General features: G+C 38.4%; 1 protein-coding gene across 1 annotated transcript in view; it reads right to left on the bottom strand.

Moving 5' to 3' along the window:
* cdh4 (cadherin 4, type 1, R-cadherin (retinal)) overlaps positions 1-13,661 on the bottom strand; it is a 231,056-nt gene that overhangs the window by 122,950 nt on the left and 94,445 nt on the right. Inside the window, exon 3 of the mRNA XM_079597007.1 lies at positions 7,398-7,421. Coding sequence (XP_079453133.1) covers positions 7,398-7,421 — 24 coding nt within the window. The remainder of the gene's footprint in view (positions 1-7,397; positions 7,422-13,661) is intronic.

The raw sequence follows: 13,661 nt of genomic DNA, 5'->3' as shown, positions 1-13,661 counted from the left end.
GCCTGCCGGTACCCGTCAGCTGCCTCAGGAGTCCCACAAGCCAACCAGGCCCGATAGGACTCCTTCTTCAGCTTGACGGCATCCCTTACTTCCGGTGTCCACCACCGGGTTCGGGGATTGCCGCCTCGACAGGCACCGGAGACCTTACGGCCACAGCTCCGAGCAGCCGCTTCAACAATGGAGGTGGAGAACATGGTCCACTCGGACTCAATATCTCCAGCCTCCCTCGGGATCCGGGGAGGAATGAAAATGAAAAATGAAAACAGAAAATATAAAAAATAAAATTGATTTCAAAATGCGAATAATGTAATGTAATATTAATACTAAAATAACACTGAATTAAAGTAGAAAATGGCTTTTTGTTTCTTAATTATGGCACATTTAGTAACAAAAAAACTTTACTAACATTATAAGTGCACTTCAGAAAGCAATTCATGACCCCTTTAACACATCATCATCTTGTGGCTTATTGCATTATTTTATAACAAATTAGACAAATATGTCAAAATACAGAAATGTATGCACGTAACTTGAAGTGTAATGACAGGAAAATGTATTTCACAATCTCCCACGATCGAATGCAAAAACATAACACTGGATATTTGACCAAATTTAAAATTAGCAAAGAAAATAGGGCAGCTATCAACTCCAGGGAAGCTGAAATAATTTGTGTGTGTGTGTGGGTCAGGTTTTGCCAACATTCTGAGGACCAAATGTGCCCCGAAGGATAGTAAATCCTGAAATCACCTACACTGAGGCATAGGCCAACAATCCTGACGAGGAAAGTGGCTTTTAATTCTGAAAGTTGGGTTTAAGGGGTAAAGTTACGTGACAGAATTCATCACCATTATAGAAAAAATTATTTGTGTGTGTGATGAAATTTGGCTAATTAATTGTTTTGAATAACAGTCCTCATGGCCGAGAGCCGTCAAGCCCAAAGCTGTCAGCTTGGACCACCGCATGAACAGGTGTAAGCTCTAAGGTAAAAACCAAAAGCTGTTCATCTATCAGTCTCGTAGTTAAATAGTGCATTTTCCTTCCCTGTCCACCTCACTGCAGGACCTACGAACTACACATTTATTTTAGCTCCTGAATCTATGCCCAGCTGAACTAACTGATAAGCCATAATGCAGTTTGCCACTGTTTTTCTAGTCTGGATGTGGAGCTTAGACTTACAGCAGAGCAGATGTGCAGCTCTAGCGCAGCTGCGGCTCTGTGAAATGTATTTACCAGTGTGTTTCTTTGTATAATAAAAGACAAGTGTCATCGTCTTAAGTCTGTTCATCATAAAAACAACAAAGAGGAAGTGGAAGGTCTTCCATTTGTATGAAAATTAAAGTACAGTGAATAACAGTACACATTACAGTTTGAATCACAAACTATAAATCTGTGTTCCTAAGTGACAGTTCACTGGTGGTAACCCTCTATCACACCATCTGCCATGCCTCCTGTGCTTATATATATGAGATTATTTCCTTAAGGAGCTTGCGATGCCAAAAGGACTGATGCTTTTAATTGGAACTCAAATGCAGTGCAAACAAACACATGCAGATGGGTAAAAACACACACACACACGCACGGACAAACGCGCGCACGCACGCACACACACGCACACACACACACACACACACACACACACACACACACACACACACACACACACACACACACACACACACACACACACACACACACACACACACACACACACGCACGCACACACACACACACACACACACACACACACACACACACACACTGGTGCTCTCGGAAAGCAGCAAGTTCTGTGATCCAGAGGCTGGCAACAGCTGTTGGCAAATAATGTGAGGTAATGTGTGACTCTTTAAAATCGTTAAAAAGGCAGTTCCCTAAATACTCAGAGTGTCAAACAATTAACTGAAACAAACTCTGTTATACGATACTGAGAAGCTATATACAGAATTTATAGTCGCTGGCCCCGATTTACTAAGATCCCCAAAAAAGGGTGTTCATTTGCTTGTGAAATCTATTAAACATATGGCGTGTTGTATAATTGACTTATTTAAAAATTAAAAATACATATATATACAATAAATAAATATATAATACATTTCTGGTCGCACTATGCATTCTCAATTCTGCCTAAATAACAGCATAGTGCACAACACCAATCACACTAATACCTGCTGTATTAATTCATAATAATTTGTTCACACAGTCGCCGCTTCTAAAATTACTTTCCGGATTTATAAATCCTGTGCGATAAATCCTGTGCCATTTAATCCATTTGCACTGACACCGGTCTTCATTTTGCATGTTTGAAGGCACACCACAAATTACATTTTCATTAAACCCACAAAAATCCCATAAGACAACCTACTCCATGCATTTGAAAGACACAATCCTCAATAAACTTCATAAAAAATGCATCAAAAAACTTTGAAACCATTTTTCGCAATCTAACCACCTCAAATAATGTCTATTATCCATTTTACTTGTGAATTTTACTTCTACTATCCTTGGGTTTATTTGGTCCTCACAATGTAGGCAAAACCTGACCAACACACACTCACACTTAAACACACTAAAACCTACCATAATTGCAGAGGCAGCACCTGTCATATCATTGCCAATCTACAACCAGCATCTCTATCCCACAATGCTAACATGATGGTAAGGGTTTGGACAGTGCTCCCACCAGAGGCAGCCAAATTGGACGTTTCACCTCACTGCATGACTACTAGAGAGCCACTCCAATGGCGGACCTATTAGCAGGACAGATATAGCTCTCCTGGGAAGATGGAGAGAGAGGGAGAGAGAGAGAGAGAGAGAGAGAGAGAGAGAGAGAGAGAGAGAGAGAGAGAGAGAGAGAGAGAGAGAGAGAGAGAGCCTAACGGAGGGTGGGATTTTACCCGGCATACCAAGTATGAACTGTATTTTTCTAGTTATCTGTCTTCATTTCTGTCAACTGGTTTTGGATCACACCCACATTAACCTCAGCTATTAAGTTCCTCTTATTCGCTCCTTAGCGCTGTATTAAAATCTAATACTCAAGACTAATGCATTTCCTAGCATGGCATTTTTTTTAACATTATGACAGGCTAACAGGAGGGCCCATTTGAGACAGATATGCAGAATATGAGGCTACGCCAAGTCCCCCGGGTGGCGGCATTCATTACTGTATTGTATTTAAAAAATACAACAGCGCTGAATAAGATATTGATCAAGCTGGGTGGACTGTGAAGCTGCCTGCAGAATTGCAATAACTGTGAAATCATTCACTGCAATTCACTGCAGCCAAAATGATGTTTTGATATATTACATGACTCCAAAAATCATTTCCTTATTTAGTTTTTCTAAATTACAGATTACACACTTTTTAATCTTCCCCCTTTTTTCCATTTTTGAGAAATCAAGGAAGACATCTGTGTTTCATTTGTCAGTGTGTGTAAACTAAAAAGCAGCATTGTGTTGTCTGTCACTAAATGTGATGTTCTAGCCAATGTGCTCTGTGATTTGGCTGTTACACAGCTGAAGCTCCTCTTTCGCTGTTTTTTCCCCGCCGTGCACCTGATGGGTTTGAACAATTTGCTCGGCTGGCAGAAAAAAAGCATAATCAATCGGGAGATTACAGATAAAAGGCTTTAAAACCAGCCGACCAAGGCACTTTCTACTATAACAATTACACCTAGGCCTACCTCAGGTAGCGGCAATTAAACTGCGAGAGAGTGAGGGGGTAGAAAGAATGAGAGAGAGAGACAAAGAATAGCAATGGACAGATAGAATTTGCAGTGGAGGTGATTCAGGTAAAACATCGCAAAGGCACTCGGCGGCCATGTAAGGGGACAGTAAGGTTTTTTTTAGAAAATAATCATTTTATTTAGCCAGGGTGATTGAAATTGATCAAAAATCTAATTCAAAATATTATACTTTCTATTTATCAAAGAATTTTAAAATTTTAAAATATAAAACTATTTTAAATTGTAATATTATTTCACAGTATTACAGTTCTTACTGTATTGTTTGATCAAATAAATGCAGCCTTCATACAAACTTCAGAACCCAACTTTGGGCTCCAAGAACTTTGGAATGGTATTTTTTATAAAATTTTTAATTTGAGATAAACTAAAAAATATATGTTTTTTTAAATGCATTTTTCAGGTTGGCCCACCTAATGCACAGTCAAAAAGGCAATTCGCTCAATTTAACTGATAGGCTGGACTTCTAGCCACATATTGTGTATTGTGATATCTCCCGTTCTTTTTTTTTTATAGCAATGGTCTGTCCTAGGGCTGGACGATATGACCTCATATCAAAATCTCGATTAATTGAACATTTTACCTCGATTACGATTCGTTTTTTTGGTTCTTTGGATGCGTTCGTGTGCCACAATGCATCAGCGCAATATTTCAATATAATGATACAAATCCGATGGTCTAAAATTGCTTCAATGTTCAAACTGGCAAGTCTTAAAACACATACAATTGACAAAGTTTAGTGAAGACGCACGTGAAAGTGATCTGGCTTCAAGGCTCGCGCGTTGTCAAAGACATGACACGGCTCGGCTCTCTGTGTCACAGAAAAACAGCTTGAGAGCACTAGATGAGATGTTTTCCACACCGTAGTTCTTGAATTGTGTAAAATCGCTTGAATGGCCAAACTGGCAAGCCGTTAAACATACAATTGACAAACCTGACTTTCGGTTTTGATTACTTTTGAATTAATCGTCCAGCCCTAGTCTGTCCTCTCCTTTGTATACTATTTCTGTCCTCAAAGACAGGCCAAGAAACCATCTGGTCTAGCAAGCCAAACATAAACAAAAGCCTCACCATTTTAGCAACATACACAGTGAGCTTATACCAAACAAACCACCAAAGATAAAGTCCCAAAATACAAGAGTAATGGTAATGAAAGGACGTACTGAAACTTGTTCGGAAAAAAAGATATAGAGAAAATGTCTCGTATTCTCTTTAGTAATGAGGTGCGCATAAGCTGACAGCTGTAAAGCAATCTGCCATCAAAACCACAGAGTTCAGCCAGTCCCACACAAAGGCCAAGGACACAGAGTTCTCCTTCATTCACTCTTTCATCTTCATTCCTCCATCTCTCTAACACTCACCTCCTTTGCTGCTTTCATTCCTTTAGTTTAAGCCATCAACCGTTATTCATGGCGAAGAATGAGTGAGCAGAGAGAATAAGAGCAACATTCAGCAAAAACACCCTTATAAAGCATTGACTTGTGTGTATGCAGAGCCAGCATGTCCTATAGGTGATGCAGGATGTCGGCTACGGCCTTGACATGACGGAGGAGGAATTGTAAGACAGTCTGGAATAAATGTCAATCAGATGAAGTTAAACTGCAGTTGTTAAACTGCAGCTATAAAGACACAAAGAGGTCAGAGGTCACCAAGGCGGCATTTATCCGATTACAAATACAGTAAAAATACATTTAACAAAATAACTTTTTTTCTTTTTTAGTATTTTAAATGTCATTTATATCTGTTAAGGCACATTACTCCATTACTCCAGTATTCAGAAATCATTTTAATACACTAAACTTCATTTATAAATTTGCTTATTGTTTTCAATGTTGAAAATTGTGATACAATTGTTTTCAGGATTCTGTGGGGAATATAAAGTTCAAAAGAACAGCATTTATTTGAAATACAAATCTTTTGTTACATTAAAAAATATCTTTACTGTCACTTTCAATCAATTTAATGCATCCTCGCTCAAGAAAAAAAAAAAAATCTCTTACTGACCACAAACTATTGAATGGTAATATATGCCTTATTTAATCTATTTATTTTTATTTAATATATTTTTGACCTTCCACTTTGCCATTCCGGTTTTCATTTGTCCAAACCCATTTTAATTTTCTGATTGCATTGCTGTATAATAATAATAATCAATTAAAGACATAGTTATGTACAGTTACTGATGAGTACTGTAGAGCCCATTTTCATGACCTAAATTTAGGCCTATAAAATCTAAAGGTCGGGCCTGTGTGCACATGCAGTACGTATCCCTGTCCAGTATATACAGCTATACGAACATCTACAGTACATTGTATATAGCCACTTATACCTGCAGTTTTGCATATGTGTGTGTCGTGAGGTATGTGTGTCGGCACCTCAGGTCTAGCCACTGAGTCACGCTCATGGCTCTCGACAGGAGGGGAGAGTGTGTTTGTGCGGACGCATTCATGTAAGGCAGCCGGAGGAATAATGTCTGCTGTCTAAACAGTGACCGTCACCATTACTGTTGTCAAGATGATGTCGTCAACATGTTTCTACAACGCTTCAACCATATGGCCCTTTCTTTCGTTTGCACTAACACCACACAAACACAGTAAAACAAGCATTAAATACTCAAATTAAGAAGTTCCCTGGTCCTCAGAGAGTTTTCGCATCCTTTTCAAGCTATTCAAAGTGCTTGCATGAGCCATATTATTATCCATTATGGTGCATTTGCAGAAATCGTGAAGGGCTGCATACTATTTGTACCAGCTTACCGTCTGACAAAAGATCACAAAAAAAGTAAAATGTGCTGGCCTGGAAATACAGACCCTGCTGGCCTGCACATATCCTATTCTTGAGCAAAGTGCAGAGTAAACGGAAAAACTGAACCCAGTGCCACATCTTGTTTCCACAAAGCATTGTGGGCGAGTGTGCTTTGAGTGCAAAACATATACAGCTCGAGTTTAGGACAGGACTGCCCTTTAAGCGCAGACTCTGCAAGGCTTTTTTTCTCCCTCCTTTCTGATCGCTCTCTTTCTCTTCGTCCCTAAACGGATGTAGAAATGATCAGCGCAGGTGTTATTTTCCAGTGGCCCTAGCAGCTCTGCAGGTGGACTATATGCTTGTCACGCAGTCCATTATATCCCGCACATGCGCAACGCTTCCAACGAGGCTCTATAACAGCATCAATTCAATGGCAAAAACATAAAATCTAAAAAGTGCCCCCCACTGAGTTGAATGTACATGAAAAAGAGGTCTGTCTATACAGCGACTCCCAGGGCAAGCGCCTCATCTTTGACAAACAGCCAGACCGAACACGTGTGAACCGTACAATAGAACCGCAAGGGGTGATTGACCGAGTCGAGAGTGATTGAACGAGCATGCTGGGAAAATGTGCCAGCTCTGAAACTCCGAACAGATCCGAGGGAGCAGAGGTGAATCTTCAGTAATCACTAACAAAGATTGGGTTCTCCGTGTCAGTCAACAGACCTGAAAGTATGCAATGTAAATTTCAGGAAAAAAAAAAAAGATGTACATCTGCTGCCGCAGCGATGCTCCGGTCGGATGGAGTCACGAGCACTTGTGGACCAACAGTGAGAAACAATAATCACATTTGAGATCTGGCACATTCAGAGTCATGCAGAGCTGTATCAGGGAACATATTTCTCAAGTACTCACCATGGCCAGATGACAGCAGGGTATCTACAAGTGAGAGAAAACAGAGAGATGGTTAGAAGAAGAAAACAACCTTTATACAAAACATAGATATTAGCAAGTATACAATCAATCGAAAGGATTCAGCACAACCAACCTTGGAAATATATGCACTGTAAGGTTTAACATAACACTTTAAGACACTAGTAGTGACAGATTCGATTTCCAATAATTGTGCTACTATGGCTGGCCGATTGAGTCATTTGAGTCATTCATTCAGCCAATTAATTCAAAAACACTGATTCATTCCAGTCAAGTAATTTTAGTAATGGGTCATTCAATCCTTTATTCAACCAATTTGTGGAAACACACTGATAGATTTGTTAGAACAAATCAAATTATTGTCGTTATAAATCTTTTGAATCATTCATTTAATCAATTAAATCAAATGTACTGATTCATTCAAATGACTGTAAATAAGTGAGTCACTGAGTCATTCATTCAACCAACGCATTAAAAAAAACAAAGATTTATTAAAATGTCTGTAAATATAAGAGTTTTTGGTTTAATTCAATCAAACGATTTGTTCAAAAACAGATTAATTCAAGTGACTGTTAATAGGAGTTATTAAATCATTCATTTAACCAATTTGTTCAAGCACATCTATTTGTTGAAAAATGAATCAAGTGACTGTCTTTATGAGTAAGTTAAATGAAACACTTGGAGTCGCAAAAAGCTTTGGCTTTGTTTGGAACTATTTATGTTAGAGAAGCAAAACTACACTAACAACATGTATAGTTTTATTAAACCAGTAATATTAACGTCTCGCCAAATTACAGCCGATATTAAGAGTAGCACCCTTGCTTGTGTGTGATATTGCTTAACCTGTTAGCCTTCAGCGCCACTTTTGAAAAATCCCCAGAAATTGCATACCCAACCTAAAAAAGATTCAATTCATTGACCCTTCGTCCTAAAAGCTCAAGTATGGTCTCATTTGAAAGCTGACACCTGGCACTTTATTGGAAATGTAGAATGAATTATTGTCATAATGAAAAAAAAATTATGAATAGCTTCAAAGTTGTGTAAGTTATTAGAAATTTATTTTTATGAAACATCTTCATGAAAATTAAATTGAAGTTGGCCCGTCAGCACTCTAGAAATGCACTCCAGCTAAAGACACATGTCTGACCATGTTATATTTAAAATTTGAAGGTGATAAGTCTAAAACTCTGTAATTTGTTAAATGTTTTTCAAGATCATCTCAAATGACTTTATTTTGAATTGACTCTAAAATGCAAACTTGTGTTTATTGTCATCTATTAGCATCTATTCAGTCTATTGTCTCTATTGTTTTGTGGTGCAAACGAGCCCCATTCAGTGTCACTCTCTCCTGCTCACATTTACACCTTTCCAGCCGGCTTATGGCCATAAATATTATTTTCCTTTGTCTCCATTATAATCGCTAACGACTGGCTAATCACGGTGTTTCACCCCCTAATTTCTTTCATAATCTTCACTTCACATTTGAAACTGTATCAAATGCCCTTCTCAAATAAAGAAATATTTCAGTAAGCATTCCGATTTAGAAAAAAAATCATAAAAAATAACAGCTAGATGGCAGGTGCAACTAGAGAGCTAGCTAGCATGTTAGCTTAGCACACCATCAATACACGACAATTTATGAGATTAAAACCCTGTTTTATGCTCCAAACTTACTTTATAGCGCAAGTCGAGTGTTTTAAATAATCTTCTATGAGCTTATTTGGCTTCAGAAAAGAAAATCAGACAGAAAATAAATGAGTTTATGGTATTCTGCATGTTTGTAAAGTCTATATCGATTAGCATTGCATTATACATATAATCTATTATTATAAAAATACCTGACATGGCTCGAAGAACACAGGTAAGTCAAATATCATTGCAATCATGTTTATTGTCTTCAAAACATCTTTATCTGCATGTTATAGCGATCTCTGAAAGCTAACGTTAGCTGTGTTTATGTCAGTGACGTCCTGGAAGGTCACAGGTTATTGTTCTTCTTCGTGAGCTCCCATATTTGGAAAAAACTGTGCATAGAGCGCCCTCATTCTGCTGTATGGATTGAAAACACAGTACATCAGAGTATCCAGCGCTCTTTATGTATACATCGACGCATTTGGATATAAATTCAATAAATATTATTCCTGTCTATAGAAATATGATGTAAACCTATGATAATATATCAATATTTCTCCAAATCTGCACATTTTTGAGCCAAAAGCCCTGAGGAACGTTGTTTTGTCACGCGTTCTCAAGACAACAGCACCGGAGTTTTTTTCTGAATGGAGCAGCTGACGCTCATAATTCATATTAAAGGTATCGACTCATTTTTTCATTACATAAATCCTGACACAAATTAAGACATAACTGTCACTATAAGTTTCTCAGAATACAATAGTGGTCAAATACTGAAACGTGAGACTTATATATTTTTAATGATGTATAGTTTGTCAAGGTAATAACATTAAATCTGATAGTAACTTTGAACTATTTAAAAAAAAAAACGCTTCAGAGCGTCCTCGCTCTGGTGAAGGCTAACAGGTTAAGAGTATAATACTAACCACTGAGAATAACCCTGCGCTTGAACGCTCAAACAGCTCTTCTCAGGCTTTCCCCTTTAATTTCTGTTGTATATTTTCAGAGTTCCACTTCACTCTCTATGCAAAATAGGAAAGGGGAATTGAATTTTCAACCAGCCATCTCAATTGACTTTTCCTTTGGGTTGAAATAAAGTTTTGTCTCAAAGTTCATGCATTACTTCACCTGCGTGTACGCAATCCATGTTTCAAAACTTCTGCATGTGGAAAATCACACAGATACAATCCAGAGTGCTGTAGGTCTTCCAAACAATGTTCCTTTATTCTAGATGAATAACAATTTCTCATTTATTCAGCATCTCGTCCCCCACTGCTGCGAATTCAGGCAGTTCCTCTCTCCTCCCCAAGGCTTCACGCAGACTCATTGGCACACAATCTGGGCATTTTGGCATGGATGCAGACTCTAACGCTGTGTCTGAACTCTCGCCCATGCCTAAACCTTGTAGCGCTCACCAGGAGATGACTAACAATCACTGTTACGATTTCAGACTCCCAGCACGTACGGGGCAGGCTTAGCCAACTGTAAAACATCAAGGAACTTGCTTCTACCCTGAAAGAAATCTTATACTTCCTTCATTTGAATAATGAACTAAGAAACGGTCTTTCGCTGATGATTCATTCGAGATGCAGACACACGTTTAGGTTCAATTAAGCAGCACCTGCCCGAAGAAAATAATTGTATAAAACATTTTCAGCATTCCAAGGACCCACTCAGCCTTTCCTGTCTACACACTGTCTGTTCCCCTGAGTCACGACGAGCTCCCGTTATGTGTTTAAATCACTCTTGCTGGATGACTATACATGCACTCTTTCATACATCTTCGAAATGGAAAGGTCATCGCAATTTATTTCTCTCTCTGAAAATACAGATTACTCCGTTTCTTATTCAATAGTGTTTTCGGTCAATGCCTGCATTCAGCACGAACTACCCAAAGTAAAGTCATTGTGAATGTTTCCTATGAACCGTGCAGAATACAAGTTCTGCTTTACATCTCGGCACTCTGGTTTTGTATCAATGTGACAGGGCCTTGAGGTCTCCAAAGATCCTCTGCAACACACTACTGAGCACATTCTTGTAACAATACAGAGCCAATATAATTAAAATTGAGCTAATGAACAGACAAATGTACTAAAAAAAAAAACGCATGTTTCATTTTAAGTGCAGAAGTAATGCTCAATTCTGCTGGGTCTTGTTAAAACAAGCAGAGGGAGACAGAATGAGAAAGAAGATGATGCAAAGAAATGTATCTACCAACAAAACACTCCCACAACAAAAACATGAATAATTCATTGCACAAATGGCAACAAACAATATTGCGTTCCACATGGATTTCTGTATTAATTGGAGTGAGCGTAGTGAGAAGTAGAAATTTCCATGTTCCTCCATGTCTTTCTCCCTACTGGAGAGAAAGCAGGAAAGTTGGGCTTCATACAAATTAATTAGTTGTCTGATTATGAAAAACAACAATGGACTTTATTGTTTTTGTTTGTTTTGATTAATTATTACTAATGGGTTGCGTGCAGAATAACAATGAGGTAAAACGCTCTTGATTGCTTAAATAAGCAGAAGTGCACTGCTGAAGGTTTAGGTCGTCAAAAGCAGTGACGGCGAAAATAAACATAACTCAGGGGATTGTTTGCGTTATTTGAGCTTCTCTAGAGATGGAACATACATTGTTTTAATGTTTATTGTCACTATATTAATAGGAGATTTGAACCCGAACCTCCCACGTCAGCACATGTGTTTGGATCCTTTTTCCAATTTGGATAATGTATTCAGCCACAAAAATCTCAACTGGATAAATGCCAAAGTCAGAGTGGAAAAATACAGTGTGTTTGTTTTAGTAAATTGCTGTTGTCTATTACTGATTATTTATGTGCAACAGGATTAAGCCAACAAATGATATACTTTACGCAAATATGCCAATCTAGACGCGACTGAACATATCATTGGACATACTAAACACATGTTCTTGTGCTGGTGGAAATAACCCTCAGGACTCAAGGAGGCAGTGGAGTTCCCTTCAAATGTCTTTGCAACCACAATAATCGTAAGATTGGACCCAAACCATAACCTTAAACAGTATTATTATATATGTAGCTAACTATAAACGATACAATGTCAAATTTAAATCATTTGCAAAGCAAGATTTTTTTTTTTCAAACTGTTGCTCTGACAGTATTAGACCCTGCCAACTGGCCATAGAAGAAAACATTTTGTTAATGCATGAAACAGCGACCGTTGTGGCAACCCTAAAGGTTCAATTACATTCTATTGTCAATTGTGATATACTGTATGAAGCACAGCTCACACAGAAGTCCTTTTCAAATCAAGCAACTCTCTATTGGTCAACACTGCGAATTCATGCGACAAAATTGGCGATAAGAAATCAGCCTAGGAAAATCTTTCGCCCTCACAAAACAATCTAGTTTGTGTGAATTTTTTTATTGAAATCATTGGATTATGCCCACAAAAATTCAATGAACAAAAGTAAATGCACCAACAACTCATCATCATAAGACTGCACTTTGCACATGCATTATAAATTCCCATCTGACACATTTTGGAACGCAACAACTGCATGAAAACATAGCATTTGCGTTTATGTACATGCATATAGTTTGTTTCTGGCCTTAACCTGTTGAAAAAAAAACACATTGTTTATCACTATGTGTTTTGTTTTTAGATGTGTCTGTGCTGGTGTCCCCACCAGGCTTCTTAAAGGGATAGTTCACCCAAAAATGAAAATTCTGTCATCATTTACTCACTCTCAAGCTGTTCCACGCCTGTATGAGTTTCTTACTTCTGTTGAAGATATTTTGAAGAATGTGTTTAACCAAACAGTTAATGTTCTTCAAAATAACTTATTTCATGTTCTACAGAATAAATAAACTCTTACAGGTTTAGAACAACTTGAGGGTGATTAAATGATGACAGAATTTCCATTTGTGAGTGAACTATCACTTTAACTAGCCTAACCAGCACTGGTTTTGCTAGAAAACTCCAAGAAAATTCATGCTAGTTTTTTTTTCTCCACAGGGTAGGCTTTATGTCATCTACAATATGTTGTAAACCCGGGAGAGTTTGATCTTGAGGATCTAGCTTTTGGATAATGCTAGGATAGAAGTGCAAACCATCTTCTGAACTGAAGTCCAAAGTGTCCAAAGAATATCACTTTCAATCTAATAACCAGGCTCAGTAGGTCTAAAGCCTCCATGCATCATCTCATATCTCTAAACCTTTGCAGTCGTGGGCGCAGCCTCTCACTGTCATGTGACACACCATAAAAGAGGTAATATCCTGTAGGTGTGACATGGTTAAATCCGGCCGCGTGCAACCGTAGAGCCGATCAGGAGGATTTCACACATTCAGCGAGGTAATCGAAAAGAGTCTCCACAAACATACACACACACATGGCAGAGGTAACGGAACAACAGAGGGATGCACGTACAGCACAAACAGATTGCGAGGGTAATTCAATTTCCTGCTGCAGCACTGAGGCTCAAATGGTCTCCATCAGTGGTTCAATCAGCGGCTGGTTCTGTAATTTCCCCAGCTGGACTCTGACCTCGTCTCATGCATTCAAGGGATGCACCCGGGCCAGCGCCGATACTCCAGCAAAATACTAAAGTACAGAACTAGCACTTTAGA

Source organism: Phoxinus phoxinus, assembly GCF_949152265.1.
Source record: "Phoxinus phoxinus genome assembly, chromosome: 22".
Classification (NCBI taxonomy): domain Eukaryota; kingdom Metazoa; phylum Chordata; class Actinopteri; order Cypriniformes; family Leuciscidae; genus Phoxinus; species Phoxinus phoxinus.
The sequence above is the reverse complement of the archived record's forward strand: the minus strand, read 5'-3'. Positions and strand labels throughout refer to the sequence as shown.